At 37.5% G+C, this 18,839-nt stretch overlaps 1 protein-coding gene across 1 annotated transcript in view; it reads left to right on the plus strand.

The window, feature by feature from the left end:
• Window positions 1–18,839, plus strand: part of LOC139738465 (uncharacterized) — a 122,847-nt gene that overhangs the window by 13,895 nt on the left and 90,113 nt on the right. The window contains exon 2 of the mRNA XM_071649093.1: window positions 9,918–9,981. Coding sequence (XP_071505194.1) covers window positions 9,940–9,981 — 42 coding nt within the window. The 5' untranslated portion in view covers window positions 9,918–9,939. The remainder of the gene's footprint in view (window positions 1–9,917; window positions 9,982–18,839) is intronic.

The following is an 18,839-nucleotide window of genomic DNA, read 5'->3' on the forward strand; positions in this document are numbered from 1 at the left end:
GATCATGATAAAGTGTGGGTCCCACAGTTATTAGAATCACTCTGTTTTGGATATCTCAGCCATTTCAAAACCAATTTTCATCAAATAAACGTTGAATTCCTCATGGAATTACATGCTCTTTCATATTTCATTTAAGAGGTTTCTCATTATCTCACCAAAAAATGTTAGAAACCTGAAATTAGGTCTCAACCAAAACTATACGATCCCTTTAAGGTAGGAGAATAGAATTGTTGCCCTATTGTAGGAGAGAGAGAAAGAGGAGGGAGGGGCAGAGAAGTTACAGGGTGGGTCTGTGGTGAGGAGACTAGGTTGGGCAGGGGCTGGTTGCCTGGCGCTGCTTTATCATCAGGCAGGAGTGTGATCAGGTTGCTCGGCGGATGAACCCATGAAAGCCCACTGGCAGGCTGATGGCAGCTAAGTGACGGATACTTTCCCCTGAATTTTCCCTGTCCCAATACGAGCACAACCTCTCCTCACCCCCCTTCCAGTTTATAAGACAAGATGGTGCGACAAATGTGCCCAGCATAAAAAAAAAGGGCGGGAAATAATTGGCCTCATTTCGTGGAGGTAGTGTTGAAGAATTGCAGCAATATCTTAGGGAATATAGAAAGTTATTCCATCTCAGGTTCCATACACTTTGGATTCCATCTCATGCTGATAAAGATGAAAATAATAAGTATTGACAGCATCTGAAAATAAAACCGTATGGTCTGATAATAAGCAATGATAATATACCGTGATAATTTGTTTGTATCCTTTTTAGCACTAAAATGATTGCATTGACGGTGGATTACACAGATTTGTCCACTAAGTTCATTTGTTTGTGCACATTGGTCTATTCTGATCAAGCTAGTAGTTGTGATAAAAATATAATTTGATTCATTGTGATACTGTAAAAGTGGAAATTTTTAGCGATGTGGAAATTTTGGCACCTTTCGCATGCCCAAAAACTAGTGTGGAAATAAAAGCATGCAAATAATTTTTGCTTGCAATGTGTACCACTGTGTTACATCTTCATTCAGAGGAATTAGAAACATGCAGAATTCATCTTCAGTGGCCGAGCATGAAAAATTACTTGTGTGAAAATGTCCACTTTTACAGTATTGCTTCATGCTCTCAACCAGTGGAATATTTTTGCGGAGAAATGCATTCAATTTAGTGATGAAAACCACAATAAAATGGATATTGTGTAGTCTATACAGACTTCTGGAGAAACAAAAATTTAATTTGATGTATTCAGCATGCACATATTGTAAAGTGCATCAATGCTGCTTTAGAACAAAATATTTTGGGCATTTGTCTGATTACATGATTATCTGTGGCACAAAAATTAAAAAAATAAATAAAAAACAGTGGCCTAAGAACTAGCCGTGGATCACAAACTTGCTTGACTTGAACTGTAGTAAGAATAACAGAATATGTGTTCATAATTATCTCTGCGTCTGTTTTTGTCAAGTATTTGTCTACCCTGCAAATCTTTCTCTTCACCGTTTATTCCTCATCCGTCTCCTCTGGAAAACCTTCATATTTACGGCATGTTTTCTCTAGATATATTCAAATTAGATTTAGCGTAAGCCCCTGGAGAAAATTCCGAAAGCAGCTTGTGTTCATAGGTTCACACCAAGTGCAGGTTATGTAAAATGCAGGCTTTGCGCAGAGAAAGCGTCGAGCATGAATAATGTGCCTCACGAGGGACCCCACCCGGCAACGGGCTCCGGTGTAGCGTTACAAATGAAGATGGTTGATCTCAAAGTCAAAGTCTGTGATATATCCGACATTACCCATCACCGGTCATGGCTATGAAAGCTAGCAAGGATATTATGTGCCCTTGCTCTCTCCTCCGCGCAGTTTGCTCGCTAATGCCTCGCCAATGCTGTTGTGCAAGATAAGGCAGATTATGCACCACCTGATGTAGGGATTATTGAAAGGGGAGAGAATTCTGACGTTGCCCAGATCATCAGTGATTGATGGATGACAGTGGCGTTGTTTTAAAAGGCCTGCATCCAGTATGATAAATGACATTACTGGGAGGAAGCTGCACAGTGCTGATGGAGCAATCTAGATTTTCATAAACAAAAGAGAGACACAAATGCTGCATGATAACATCTTCTCTTCTTGATACTGGATAAAGAGTTCCCTCATCCATCTTTTGTAAGAGTCCAATTAGCCCATCACCAGTTCATCCATCAAATCTGAGGGAAACTTTTCCTGTAGAAATTATCATTTCGTCACTTAAATCAGCATTTCTTGCTCCTACTGCATGTATAAGAAATTAAAGAGATTATATGAAACTAGCTGAACATATTTCATATGCACAGAATCAGAAAGAACATACAAATTTCCTAGTTTAAGAAAGAATTAAGAACTACAATCTTTCAACACATGTTTTTATTTGTAAGATTAATTTAATTTAGTGATTTAGAGGCTTTAAGTGATTTTGCAACAGAAGCAAACAGTTGTTTATGATCAAAATAGAGCTTGTATGAAAGAGATGTTTCTATTCCAAATAATGAAATATTAGCAATGAATGAAATGATTAGATATATTGCAGCATAACCCACAGTAATGTGGTTTATGGGATTTAGTTTTTTTATATCATGCTTCTCTGAATTCATTTTACATTTTTTCCATGACTCTGTCAAGGACATTATTACAATGTATATTGATGTCATAATAGAGCACATTCTCTGCAAATAAATGAATTAGGTCAAGCAGTAGATTTTCTCACAAGCATTCCACCTTTGCAGATCCATACTTCCCCAGGGACCTTATAATACAGTATAATAAGAGCAATTGTAGGCACCTGTTCATATTGAGTACATGGCAATCTACAGTTATAGTTTGAATCAAATTGCATGCTGATGCTGTTGCTATACCAGGTAAGTGTTTTGTATGGTCTCTAGTTCTGAGGAATGACTGTTGGGTATGCATGAAGTTTTGATACGTTTTTAAACCAGTCCTTTCCTACATACCCTACCATACATTTCCTACCATACATAATGGTTGCTTTGATTTTACTGTATCGATTAACCCGTTGAGGACGGTTTGATTTTGCTACAACACGCATTTCCCATAGACACCTGCCCGAGTATACTCGGGACTCATCCTTAATGGGTTAAAAAGCCTCAAAAGTGCGGGTAAAGTTTGTTTCTGTGGATGATGTGATACATTATCAGGTGCATGATGTCCTTTTTCTCTCTCAAGGATTGGAATATGACAACAGTGACTAAATACAAGTACACATTGTAAGTCAGAGCCAGCTAAGCACAGTCATAACCCCAGCCAGCCACAATACATATGACTTCACCGACAGTATTGTATAAAACAGGTTGTACGTTGAGGGTTAAACATTTCATTAAAGGTAAATTCATCTGATTTTACTGTACTCTAAACGAGCATTTTTCTTTTCAGGACTTTGTTTAAGAGCTGAACATTTGAATGGCCTTAAATTTTCTGCTAGGAGGAATAAGCATACCCTCTCCCCCAACAGTATGCTGAGCTTTGAGAATTATTCTCTGCGCTGTGTGTAGGGCTAGATCAAATGCCAGAATTTATTTCATCATCCAGAATTGGCCTTGAAAATCACTTTAGGAGAAACGCTGTGTGCATCCCTGCACACTGCCACCGGAGCAGTTGGTATTTGTTGATTTGATGATTCTATTCATCGGATTTGCACCCTAACTTCTTTCCAATGCCATTCTTGGTGGCATTTGCCTGCGCATTAAGTTAGGCTGAAGTGAAATTAATGTTTTGCATTGGCTTGTGGCCTTTAGATACTAAGTGGGTAATTCAGAGTTAGAGCTGCACCTGAAACTGTGTGTGATCACAGAGAAACTGGATTTATGCACTGATCTTTTTGTACTTTGTTCAGCGTATGAAATGTTAACTTTGCTTTGAAATGACACACAGACAGACAGACACACACACACACATGCAAGGACACAGGAAGTACTGTAGTAATTGTAGATTGTTAATTCAGCTTCTATGCACATATATCGTTTTTGTTTAAGTTTAAGAAAAGACGTGTGAATGTACTACAGCATGCATGTATGAATAGATTTATGTAGATTATAAATTTGCATTTGTTTGACAGGTATTTTTCCAGTGTTCCCCAAGATAAAACTGCCACATCAACTTTGACGAAAAGAATCAATTTGTGATATCAAATCAATCAAAATGTGAACATTATTGTAGATTAATGTGTGTTTTGCATTTTCTTTTTTCATGTGTGAAATGCATAAATCTACTTTTGCTCTTTGTTCATCAAATGTACAAAGAACAAAACTTGCCTTTTAAGAGGTCAGTTGCATAAACAGGGGGACTTGAGCCATAAAAAGACCATAAATTCGTACCTGAGCCACAGTTCGGTGCATCAATTTTAGGAAAGATAGTGTGGATGCATCAGGCACTACACAATCACGAATTGCTACGCCTCCCAGCAGCTCCTGTACGTACAGTACCTGTACATGTGATGTAGATGATCAGTGCAGATGTAGATGCGGCTCCGCACACTGTGCAGGCATACTGCCACACACACTCTCCATGGGGATGACTTCACATCCACTGTGGATGAGTCATCATTCCACACGGATCCTATGAGATACAGGTGGTAAAATGCTAAGCATCCATCCCCACCCGGAGCTGGAAAACCTATTCAGAGCAATGTGCTTATCCTCTTTCCAACATTTAGTCCAATTCAGAGTAGGATGATTGCATTTTCGAAGATGTAGTGAAAAATTTCATCTTTTTGATGTCTTTCCTGTCTTTTAATTGTGATGCCAGAGGCATTTTTGATTGTAATTTATGTTTCATTTTTGTGCATTCCCATCTCCACGACTGTGACTTCATCCAGACGGGATGATCTGGTCGTTAAGTTTGCCAGTGCCTTCGGCATTGCGAGGGAAGTGCCATGATTCTTCTGCTGATTAGATTTGAATTCTAGGTCTTTGTGCCAATTGATGGGATAAGTGGTCGATATCTGGAGAATGCCATTCCCATTTTCAAGATCAACAATAAGCTGTAGTCCCACATAATACAGTCTTGTGTGGGAAGAAAGAAGGAGTGTTTGTTCACTTTGTCTGCATGACTGTCTATACGTTACCACCAAGTACTCATCACCCTGTTCTCAATTTATCTGATGCAGTACTTTACATTGTAGTTAGTTTTGATCCTGCTTACTTATACGTCTTCATTTTCATTCATGATGTTGAAGTCCATGTCATTGCAGGGCGATGGCTCACGAAGAATGTGCTAGTTTCTGAAATTTGCAGTAGTTGCCATAGTTACCATATGAACAACTAAAACTTCCCTGGTAACCATGATGACTTGAGATTGTAACTGCAATGAATTGTTTGTGTGAAGGGGGCCCCCAGATATATAATGTATTTTTTTATGAACTGCTGTATATTTCAGATAAATTTGACTGCTGTAGGTATAGGGTAACAATTTTTAGAATATGAAAATAGATAATAACATTCCTGCACTTGTAAGGAAGTGTGTACTTTGCAAGGATTCACAGCTCATTCATGGGGAGGCCATGGTCGAGGAATATATTTTACAGAAATTGCAAGGAGAACTTCTTCCAGGCAGTCATTTTTGTTGACAGGACATGTAGGTCCTACAAAATGAAATTCGTAAATTTAAGATTGTGACTTCTGGGGCTTGTTTTCTGTCGAGTTTCTTTAGAACATCATAATACAATTTATTTTGCTATAAGTTACAGATTGTTTAAATTGTGTTTACAAGTAGCAGAGGAAATGAGCACTACTAGTAAGAATGCCAAACATCATCAGTAAATCCCACAATTACCTCTGCTGCCCAAATTTAGACTAGTCGAATGAGAGTAAATTGAGCAGGAATGCGTGTGCTCATGCTATGAAATGGCCGTGTCATTATGCCAGGTCTAGTGATCTTGCCGTCCCCTATCATATTCATTTCTATCTGCTGCGACGGAACCGTAGAGGTGTCTTCAATACTGCTGGTTGTGAAAGCCTCTATTTTTGTGAGGTGAGTGCTGCCTCGGCGTCAGACGAAGGTGAAGATTTGATGCACGGTCCCACTTTTCTCCAAAGGAGTTGTCAAACCGTCCTGTAATGTAATTCACGAGCCAAACCTGTATTGATTTTTCTCATGTTTTTTTCTTCTCCTGGAGCTCGTTTTTATTGTGGTTTGACTCAAATTTGGAGAGCTATTGGATTTTGTTTGCCTGATGTTATTTTTAACATTGCTTGGTTGTGGGAAGTAAAACTGTTTTCTTAAGAGTATTGATCATTTAAAAGGCTTTATGCCAGTGAATAAAAAAGGTCATTTTGATCTGGGTATATTCAAGAAGGAAAACATGTTATTTTTTCTTATGCATTTCACTTAAAATCACATAATCACAAAAACATGTGATTAAATTTGAATAGAGAGACATTTTCAGAGTTTGCCAGACATTCGACATAAATCTGTTTCTGATAATTTGACAGAGATACAGGTGTACATTATTTGGAAAGTAGTCTCCATTTAGAAAGATAATAATTCTTATCAGAGCAAGGTGGCCAAATGTTTGAGCAAATCTAAATAAAGAATTTAAATAGTTTTGGTATACTTAAAGGGTGTGTACAGTTCTGGTCGAGGTGAAGATTTAGCTTTTAACGTCTTGTGAGATATTTAGAAACCACTATATGAGATGTCAAAGAGCATGCAGTTCTAAGGGGTATCAAAAGTTTATTTGATGAAAATCGGTTTTGAAATGGCTGAGATATCCAAAAACAAGGTGAAACAAAGAGATACTAATAAAGTTGAGGCATGTCGCCTTTTATTGTTAGCACTTTTTTTAATATCTCGGCAATTTGAAAACCAATTTTCATCAAATAAAAGTTGAATCCTTCTTAGAATTACATGCTCTTCCATATTTCATAAGAGGCTTTTCATTATCTCACTTAGGAATGTTCAAAACATGAATCCCTACCTCAACCAGTACTGTACAGTCCCTTTAAAAAAACCTGCTGCTATATATAGAAAGTTACTAAAGATTACTGAAATTGATGGTGTTCACTTATATGATATTTTTTCCCCAAATGTGTATAAGGATGTATTAAATAATTATTACACTTATCACTTTGGGATGTATCAGTAGTTTAACCATTATATCTTCACACTATTCTGATTCAAATGCCATATTCAGATGCAACTTTTTACCACAAAAATTGCCTGGAAATCAGGTCTAATTCTCTGAAGGAGAAACACTATTCATGTAATAAATGCAAACAAAAAATGATCACACTTTTGTACAAATATTATGCTACATATTATATGCTTATATTTGCTGGTTATGTTCTGCCTTCATGTACCTGTTTGATAATGGAAAGACAAGCAAGAATAAGTGCATAAAAACAATGTACATGTATACTCTTGAAGGCTAGGTTACTCACATCTTTACCTGCAGTGTGAGAATGATATTTCATTATATAAAAGCTGTAGAAAGTTACAATAAGATATCAAAAATCTGTTGTTTTTGTTTTTCTAGAGGTCTTTTCTGATTGCCTAGCTGCCAGAAAATCCACTGAAATTTGATAGGTAGCTAATGCCCCTCAGTGGCTACCATCCCAGCCCCTCTTTGCTCCTCAAACCACAAAGCCACTCATACACTTGTACCTCTTTGTCACTGGCAATCTTGTGTTCTTGAAGGAGATGAGAGTGCCCTAATGGGGACTGACTGGCCCCTCCTACCATGTGGGTTCCTCACAGCAGGATGAAGATGGTATGGAGAGGCCCCCCAATTCTCCCAGGCACGATGGGGAGGTGAGAAACCTGAACCCTGATAGGGCCAGTAGGAGCAGTGCTAACAAGCTCTAATTGTACTCCCATGTTTGATGAAGGGAAGTAAGGAGCTTTTTAGTAGCGCTGTAAGCACATTTTCCAGTGTGTGATTTCAACACAGGGTCGAGGTAGGATTTCTGCAATGCAGTCGTGCACATCAGATTTCAGCTTCTCAGTGCAAAAATGCTTTACGTGATAATAGGCATGCTGTTTATTCACGTGCGAAAACATTGATGCCAATTAATTGTGTGCAGATTAGAAGAAAATTAGACAAATAAGATTTGAAAGGAAATCATCGAGTGTGACGCTTCATCGTCATAGAAACAGGAAGTGATGGTGTAATGATTGTGTCACATGTGTTCACCGTACCATGTGTTGTGAGTGAGACCAAAGGCCTATTGTGATGGTATTTGCACGTGTATGTGAGGTCATCCCCTTGAGCTGAACTATGCATGCACAAATACAATGAGTGCATTTTGAATGTAGCACAACATACTTCATGAGCATGTGCCATTAAGTGCAGTCGTGAGAAACTCATCTTCATCACCCCCGCCCTTAATGCAAGGTATTAGTTATCGATCAGTGGGATGATGGCGTCGTGACGAGTCTGCGTGCGGAGTTCGTCCATCACATGGCAACAGACTCTTCACTCGAGTTCTAGCAGTGGCGCCCTGTGTATGTCCGACCCGTTTTCCATTCATGATGCGTGGCTGACTGATTAGGTATGACCTCAGATCGCAGGGAGTGCGCACGTGGTAAAATTGGCCTGTGCGCAGCTGAGCGGGAGTGCCCAAAATTCAATTAGAGATTCCAAATGCAGCCCACTGCCTGTTAACAACGATCAACAATTTCATTTCTAGTGACTTTAGATCTCCATCTCGACTGTGCACTGGAACAATAATAATCCCAGTTTTTGCCTTCATCTGCCATGGCTTCTTCGGTGTATGTGACAATGTACTGTAAACTTTGTGTGGAAAGGGTGGCTTGTTCACAACATCTTTAGTTTTTGATCACAAAGGAAATGTGAGTATGTTTGACAGTGATTCTATGGCAGTGGTTATTTTTGTTTCATTTTGTTAGCAAGGAACTCTTTTATTAAATCTGCTTTAATGATTCATGAAGCCCATACATTTGGGGGTTCCTTTTTTGAATGAGAAGAAAGTGTATAAGTTAGATACTTTAAGGCCATTTTTATTTTTTTTCTTGTGAAGTAACAACAATATTCATTCTGCTCAGATGTTTTGTTGCCATGATATGCTGCAAAGCTTGATGCATTTATATGCATACAGTAGGTATACAATTCTCTGAAAAAACAAAAGCTCATGTGAATTGTGATTGTAGTGTGATAGTTGTATCAAGAATGTGTTGTGTGTTGCATTGTGGGCTCTTTATTGATTTTAAATAACAAAATGATGTTCAAAGTATGTTTGTGATGTATAGCTGATGATGTTACAGCTGAAGTTGGTTGTAGATGTATACATGTTAGGATGCAACCTTATACATTCTGTGGAGTCTCATGGAAATTAGATTTTAACATGCATGATCTTTCCCCTATTCCACACAATGCTCTAGGTTATGCATCGCATTGTATAGGTCCCTTTACATTGCTTGCCGAAATGAAATAGCTCACAGCCCCGTCCAAGCGGGGTGCCCATCACTCACAGACATATTTTGCAATTTGTGCCGTTCCCAGGGAGGCACAGTTTCGAGAAATCTAAGAAATTCTCCCTCAAGATGTTTGAGCTGTCATCCGATCACCCCACCCACTGGAGAGAGCAGTAGAGGTGAATTAAACCCGCTGAGCGTCACACTGGAGCTGCAAAAGAGCTTTACGATTTCAGATATTTTGTGGCCACAGTTTAACCATGTTTTTTTCAATTTGTGGTACTAGTAAACATTTAAAGGCAAACTGGTGGGTGTAATCTGTTATTGTACAAAGAAGGCAGGTATTTTGTTTATCATAATACTCTTAAGCAAATATTGGTTTGATATTGATTGGGATGATTTTCCTCTCAGATTTGCAGATCAAACGAGTGAAATATTCCTTAATGTCAATTCAGGTATATCTCTTCATCTCTAAAGGTGCATGTATTTCTGATTTGTTAACATCACAGGTCAGAGGAAACCAGTTGCATCATGGGAGATAGCGGAGGAGCACCAGATCGAGACAAGTGTCATGTAAGTTATAACCTTGTGCAATGTACAACATGATAGTAGTTCAAGATATGTCTCATTCCATACATTTTCTCTGTGATCAGTTAAAGGTACAAGCTTTGGGCACTGTTTGAGGCATTAATGAAAAAGTGGAAATTTTCATGTGAGTAGTGATTTTCATGCTCAACTGAGTAAGTTTTTTTTTTTAGATTCCATGGAATCAAAATACATTGTATGAAAAACAATATTTTAATATGACAAGTAGCAAATTTGTGTGATTTTATTTTTTGTGCTGTAAAATGCACAAGAAATTCACACTGCAAAAATTTCAACTTTTACATTACCCTTAACCCATTAATTCTGGATTGATTTTCCTGTAAAATTAATCATGAGGTCCTCATCAAATTGGCTGAAAACTGAATTTCTTTCTAAGTCCTACATTGGAGGACAACATGGAACAGGTGGAGTTCATTACATCTGCACAAAATCAGAAAAGAAACTGCATCAAAATATGTCAATATGAGGAAGGAAAATTAGCTCTATATAATCTTCTGACAGTGTTGCCCATGCATGGATAAGATATGATAGTAGCAATTTTATAAAGGCTTTTGATAATTCTGCAACCAAAATAAACTTTGTTCTTCAGAATATATGTATTTTAGTCTTCCATATACAATGAATATGTTTTAAAAAAATGTAATTTTATTAAATTTAATTTCATTTATTGGTTTCTACAACTTTTTGATGAATGAAAATTTTACAAAGAAATTACACACCAAATATGAAGAAACTAAAGGCACATTTTCAATTTGTGATACAAAATAGCATGATATAACACAGGCTTATGATAATTGTTGAGCAGTATAAATTGTATTTTCTGAACATTACAGAATGTTTCATGGGTTTGCAGGGGTAGAAAAAAAAACAGAAAAAACCAACAAAAAAGCAAAGCTTGAAAGCTTGACAACCGTGGAAGAAGTAGATTTTACTTTAAAAAAAAAAACCACACAAGTGATTCTGGTTCAAATGCAGGACAGGTTGAAGAAAATTTAAATAAAAACTACAGCATCAACTCACAGAAGAGGGGATTCTCCTTTGAGACTAGATGGGTTAAATTGTCTAAAATGATAATGCTGAGGATGTAATTGTATCCTGTGTCTTTCCGTGAATACCTTCTACAACCTTTTTGTGCAACAGGGATATACCACTGTATTAACTATCACAAGCTAGGCATGATTGCTTGCTGCTCGCTTATACATTAAAGGACAAGTTCACCTTGATATACATGTGGATTGAGAAAATTCAGCAATATTAGTAGAACACATCAGAGTAAGCTTGTGAGGAAAATGGACAAACTTGAAAAATTATTAATTTTTTGAAGTTTCTGTGCTGTCATCGCTGGATGAGAAGACTACTACAGCTTGTGATGTCATATGCGCAGAATGATATTAAGAAAATATAAAGAAAATTCAACATAATTGCACTTTCTCACATAACAAAAGAGCACTTGAGTTGCCCCTTTCAGAAGGTAGGGGGATAGTATTACCATTACATACCTCAGTAGTAAGTAGAGGGAGTATGCACTTTTTTCAAAAAAATGCAGTTTTGTAAAATTTCCTTTATACTTTTCTTATATCACATTATGCATGTGACATCATAATTGGTAGAGGTCTTTAAAAGTGTAAAACTTCGTAACTTTCGAACGGATCATCCAATTTTCCTTCATGCCAACGTTCAGTGGTGTGTTCTTAATATTGCTGCATTTACTCAATACACATGTATATTCTGGTGATCTTGTTCTTTACTAGCAGGAGTCATGTATAATTTTCATCATCATCATAATATTCTTTAATCTGTTAGTTTGATCATAATTGTTGTCGATATTTGGATTGTTTTGTTTTCCTGTGGATCAACTTATCATTCAACCACTGATATCAAGCAAAACAGGCCATTGTCCTACTTTCTTTTGCAGTCAATTTTTGTGAAACATCCTCTGTACATCCCCTTTTTCTGTCAGTCTTCATTAGGCTATAATAGAAATAGATATATAAGGCGGGGAATATTATTACAGTGTGATAGAACTCCCCTTTCCCTCATACCCTAAAATTTGCGATAACCATTGTCAGCATTAAATGCAAAAATGATTAGTCAATATTTGTGGCCTGCAGAGCACGTACGAAGAAATTTTGTTGACCTAGTTGGGTCAAAATGTACCGACCGAGTGCATTATTCAAGGGACTGAGAACAAATACAGGTTTTGAGGGACACGCAGTGCTAATACTACTTTTCGTTGTGGACGGCCGAAGTGCAGTGCAAACCTATCCTTCAAGATCTCAATGATAAACTAGTCCTGGCATCTCGAGTGACCAAGCCAGAGAAAAACCTTTAGTGGTGAAAATTCTGTAGTGGTGAATAACTATCTACCCATCGCCGTCTTGTTCACGTCATCCTCATGTCAGCTATGTACAATCCAAGAAACGTGAAACCTAGTTCACTTGTGATTAACAATTATTTTCAATGGCTTAAATCCTTCCAATGTTGTGTTGTTGATAAGTGTATGACCTCAGCAGAACTTTCATAGACCACGATGTACACCACATTTTCATTATAACAATTATGACCGTGATCATAACATATAATAATGATTATAGCAATTATAATGACAATGGATGATGATGATGATGATAATAATAATGATAATAATAGTAATAATAATGATAATAATAATAATGATAAAAATAATAATAATAATGATAATAATAAAGATAATGTTGATTATGTTGATGATAATGGCAATGACAGTAATTATAATAATAGATGTAATCATTATCATTTTAGTAACTAGAATAGTAGAAATTGTAACAGAGTTCATATATCATCACAACTCTCGCAAAGAAGCAGCTCAAGGTGCATATAAAACTCATGTAATCTTCTGCTAAAATATCACACAAATCAAGGGTCATGTGTGCATGATTCACACACTCATCTACATTTAGTGTATGAATATATTTGAACATCTATAATTGCTTCATGTTCTTTATAGGCTTGGTGGCATAGAGAACCCTGATTTCTCACCTAATAGTATTTATACTGAGTTAGACTGCATTTATAGACATAAAAACAGACAGGCTGATATCCTACAAGACTCGCAAAAATTTATAAGAACTCTGTAACGACAACATTCCTGTGAACTGGAGCATGGTATTGATTAAATGTACCTTTCATCGTTTGCGACTAAGTAAACATGTTTGTGTACGCCCACATTTTGTCTTATAGCCTCTTTTCTGGGCTGTGTCATTGATAAATAGAACACCTGCCTATTCATGTATCATGTTCCACAAGCTTCATGTTCACTCCAATCAAAGACAAAAATCCTGTTGCATGCTACCTCCACATTGCAGTATACTTGTATCATGACATCAAGATTTATTTCCTTTGCCTCGACACAAGTCTGTAGTGATACTAGACTGTTGATGTTGCCCTCTGCCTGTGACAGTTACTTTTTGCATGTCACAATTCATGCTCTAGCTGTCATAGGCAAAAGAAGATTAAAACCAGTCATGAAGGGAGTGATAAGACAGGAAAAATGATCTAGAGTTTGTTAGTCATATAGGAAGAAAGCCTTCAGTGACAAAACCCCCAACAAACAATCCTCCCAAAACAAAAACAACAACAACAGCAGCAGCAGCAGCAGCAGCAGCAGCAACAACAACAACAACAACAACAACAACAACAATCTCGACCCCCCCCCCAAACCTCTAAACCACCCAAACAAGGCAGAACTAACCGTCAAAGTCTTCTTTAATAACTAGATCACAAACTGATTGGACCATGCTCGTGAAGTATACAATTTACAAATACCTTGTCTTGGTGAATAAAGATTGCTTGCTGGCATCTTTGGTCAAAAGATGACCCATTTGGTTTCTTTGAGGGCCGAGAGGTAGTAAATACAATGGGGATATCATTGACTTCAGACATTTATCTACAGATCCAAAACTGGCTTCTGAAGCAAGCTTTATGCAGATGTATAATATAATATCCTAATGTCAATGAAACTTCTTTTCTCTTCTTTTTTTCTGGCAGGTCAGCTGCGAGGGTGCTCTTCATTGGTTTTCTAGAGAGCCATTGTTTGTTTTCCCATTTAGATAAAGATCAAAATAGTTTGGAAAATGCTCAAACTGTAGTGCAGTAATATTTCAAGTTGTTCAAATATGTGTCATAACACTTGAGGCTTCAAATGTCAAAATATTAGCTGATTGACAGAAAAGTCCTTGCATCTATCAAAGATTGAACCAGGCTTGTACAACTGTGAAGGTGCCCTTGAGGATGAAGCATACTGTAAAATGAGGAGTGTTCGAGTGCATTTTAATTTCACGAATTTTGCGAGCGCCCAGATTCGCGAAATTAAAATGCATGCGAAAGTTCTTGTCTACACTATATGCATTGAATCCCAGTGGCAGTTCGCAAAAATTTCATGCCGCTAAAAAGGCCGTTGGCTCCAATTCACGAAAAATTCATGCCGCAAACATATCATGTTTTACAGTATATTGTCAGCTGAGTACCAGAAGGGCACTATCACATTCTAAGATTTGAGCATGAATAGCGGGAGTCATATTGGAATACAATTTGTTTTGAACTATCTGAACAAGTGGACCAAGATTTGCATGTTTACAAGGAATTTGTTGCATTTGTTGCATATGTCATGTAAGTTGCATAGAAAGTTTTGCTAATTTTTTAGGACTTGAGAAGTGATAGTAGCAATTTTTGATGATTCTTCTTAGAAAAGACATGATATCATTATCAAGCTACATTTTTTTTTTGTGCCACACACTTTGTAAATATGCTTTGATTGCTCAGGGTAGTCCATGAAGGGTTTGAACATGTCACTGCAACATGTTTAAATTCTTCTTAAAATTCTTGTTCAACATCCTCAAAAGCCAGCAACATGAAGGGGAACATCCTCAAATATTGGCAACATGCTCAAAATAAAATGTAATCAACAATGAAAAACATGTGAAAACTTGACACACATAAAATTACTTAGAAAATTTGTGTGCAAAACATGAGACAGAACATTGAACGTAAGCAGCAGAACGGGAAATAAGTTGCAAAATATTGCGCGCTTCACGCTCATGATGTGCACACTGCACACATACACTTTTCGCAACATTCTCACGTTTGAGCTTGCAACATGCTCAAATGTCAAATTGTGGACCACCCTGTAACTTTTCGGAAAGAAATATCAATGGTCACTGACTTTTTATAGCTTGACATCTTGTAGTTTTCTTTTTAAGCTCTTTAATTCTTATTTTTCAAAGTTGGCTGTCACTTGTAATTATTGCCATAACATATTTATTGCAACCACTCCAAGGTTTAGCCAGTTTAGTGCAGTTCCATCTGATCTCAAACTCATGCATTATTCCTCACAATCATCGTAAGAAAAACACAAATATCACCACTTTTTTGTATTGTCTTAATCTTGCTCGAAACATACAATGTACAGCAAAGTGCACGTAGCAAGGAGGATGCGATGTGTCGAAATGGAATATTTGTTTTGGAGCGGTTGTTTGCCATTCCCCGTCCTGTGTGTCCAGTTCTCTTCTCTCGGGAGATTCATTTCTCATGAATCCTGGAAGCTTTGAGAGCACTGATGAAAACAGGCCAGCATCCAGACACTAGGCTCGGTCCCAGCCAGTGATCAGTGTACACACACATTCTTCATGTTGACAAGTGTTTCGGGATAAAGATCGAGTTCCACCAACAGTTCATCAACCATCTTGATGGAGCTTGGGGGGGGGGGGGGGAAGGCAGAATATGATATTTCACTCTATGCGCCAGAATCTAGAGGCTCCTTTAAAGGTAGTTCCTCATTTTCATCTTTGTGTGTGTGTGTGCATGTGTGTGTGTGAAAACCCTCTGAAATTCTACTCATTTTCAAATGCAATAGTGAATATCTGAAAGCCCCCCCCCCCAAAAAAAAAAAAAAAAAATCATATCTAATAAAAGCATGTGATCTTTATTGTATTTCTATGGAGTCATTGAAATAAACTGCCACTTTATATTTTATAAGTTGACAGAAAGAGTAGAATGAAATCAAAGTAAACAGAACTAAGGAAGTTTTATTGAGATTATACATTCAATAAGAAATTTAAGGAATATTAAAGTTTTACATCGTTTCATAAAACAGTGAGGCTGTCATTGGCAAAGTAGAAGATGTGACAGTAACATTGCCTCTCTAGCCTCCCATTTACATATATACACATATATCTTCCCCTCAAGAAAGAAAATGAATAAATACTTTGATGTAAAGTTGTTGAAAATTGGGAGACACACACCAAGAGCGGAAGAAGTTCAAGCTCAAGCAGGAGATCGGGAGATTTTGCAAAAAATGGCTGCAAAGCGGGTGATCTCCCACAGAAAGCAGGAAAGGTACAACTCCTTCCAGTTGTCTGATTTGATGAAAGCCAACTTTGGCATTTTAAGTTTATGACTTCTTTTTATATATAGTTTTCCTAAGTTTAAAAGGGTCTGATGTCCTGATGTTTTTATCGGAAAACTTAGAATCTAATGTGATTTATGTAGCAGTTGAAGCCAACCCCAACAATGCGAAATTACCCCCTTCCTCTCCCCTCCCTCCCCCCACTTTGTTGAAATTGAGAACTGATGTTCTGCGTAATCATTCACAATTTTTTTTTCATTTTTTAATGCAACCAAAACAAACAATATAAACAATGTACAAATGACCAGCCTATAGCAATAGAAAGGGTTCAGTTAAAACAAGTCACCTTAAACTATCTGCTATATTGAAATAACAAAAAGAAGATGGATGTCTATAAAATAGATATAAAAGTAGAGGATCAACCATTACAAAAACATGGACCACTTCCTCAAATGACATTGCAAAATTTTCACCTTTCTTTTGTGCTATAACATATCCAGTTTCACAGTTTGTATGTGAAATGGTTGAGGGACAAATTGTGATATTGGTCCTGGTTTCTGACTGTGTGCTTAATCTGCAGCAGCTCTGAAGTATGAAATATTTTGAAATTGATACAAACATCTCAGGTCAGAAGGGTGAAAGGTCATGACCTGCTAATATATTTTGAATGCTTTCATGCACTCCTGGGGCATTTTGAGAGATGTGTGAAAGTAATGCAAGAGTATCAATCACATTAGGACAGCACCACTCAAATGTTGTCCTGTTCAAGTGTAATCTGAGGTTTTGCAAAAATATCTAGTTTCCAGGTGCCAGCCTACATTGGTATGAAAACAAGCTCTCTTCGTGATTTATGACTGTAGTAAAATGCGAATGATGAGATAATATACAATGTATAAAGCCTTGTGTGTGTGTCGAACATTGGATGAAGAAATATCTGGATATGTTGTACCAACTGAGGCAGACTTATGGAGTACTGTAAACGTGGAAATTTTCGCGGTACATTAATTTTCGCGGATTTCGCGCTACGTTCGGCTAGCGCGAATTCAAAAACGCGCGAATGTATCTTCACAATTTTCTATGCACATTTTGAACGGCCTGAATTGTGTGCGCTTCGTCGATGATACTGCTACGTAGTACAGACATGTTTACGCATAGAGCAGTATCATCGCACGCACCGCACGCACCGCACGCACCGAGCCCATGGCCGATTGGTGTGCTACATCCCCGCGACTACAGTGCTAGTACCACAGTGCATGTATTGAGTAAAATACACATGTACTACGTAGTTGAGTGCTTGTACTCGCACTCGCACCGCTCGCTACATCGCTTATCGTACGCTGGCATCGCTGGATGAAAACAGAGACTGTGTATTAACCCGCTGCGGAGCGTGAATTTAAGAACCCGCGAATACGTTTTCGAGCCGCTCAGCGCGAAAAATTAATCGCGCGAAAATATTGACGTTTACAGTAGCTGCTTGAATGATACACCTACTTTTCTGAAAGGAAGGGCTCTTCATTACCCTGTTGAAGACTAGTCCTGAGTATATTAGGCCATGTGTCTATGGAAAACATGTAATATATAGCGAAATCAGCTTGTCCTCACAATATTTGATAGTGATAGACCACTATACCAATATATTCAAATTTATGGTTGGTTCCGTCGATCCGGCCATGATTACCTGTATTGTCTATGATTTATTTCATCTGTTCCTCTCATATTGTTTTGTTTTGTTTTGTTTTTTCTTCACATGTCTGTCATTTATTTCATTTTCATTGAGTGAAGGAATGTAGGGCAAACTCCAGGCAAACTTCAGACAAGTTCTGGGATTGAGGATTCTGAGAACCTGTGTAAAGAATTTGCATATAATTTATGTAATTATGACTTGAAACAACCTAGCCTATTATCACTGCAGTAATATACATTTCTTTTCTTAAAGTAAAACTGTCCCCTGGCTTGGTAAAAAACGACAACAACAACAACAACAACAACAACAACAAGGAAACAATCTTCCTTCAATTCCTGGAAAGCCATTTTAGTGCTTGGGGCGCCCTCTAGTTGACCTAAGACATGGATATCCACCATACTTGTTACAGAGTAATTTTGATCACTTTTGTGTGATGGAGAAAAAATTACGCACTAACATTTAAAGTGGGACGTCTTATATGAGACAACTGTGATTTCATGCAAATGAAGATGGAGAAAAAGGCTTCCATGCTTTAGAAGAGAAAAGGAAATTTGAATACATCGAGCTATGAACATGAAATTAGAACTACACTGTACAGAGATGACCAAGTTGTTAGCATAAGCACATTGCAGTCAACCATGCAGAGCTAATGATAAGCAACAAAGCTGTTTCCTTTGGCAATGGCATACTCAGACTGTAATTGAGTACCAAACTCAACCAGCCACAACTTGGAAGACCTATCGGTACTTTTCATCACTG

This window comes from Diadema antillarum, unplaced genomic scaffold (genome assembly GCF_040938485.1).
Source record: "Diadema antillarum isolate AM-2024a unplaced genomic scaffold, OU_Dant_1.0 scf00000029, whole genome shotgun sequence".
Taxonomy (NCBI): Eukaryota; Metazoa; Echinodermata; class Echinoidea; order Diadematoida; family Diadematidae; genus Diadema; species Diadema antillarum.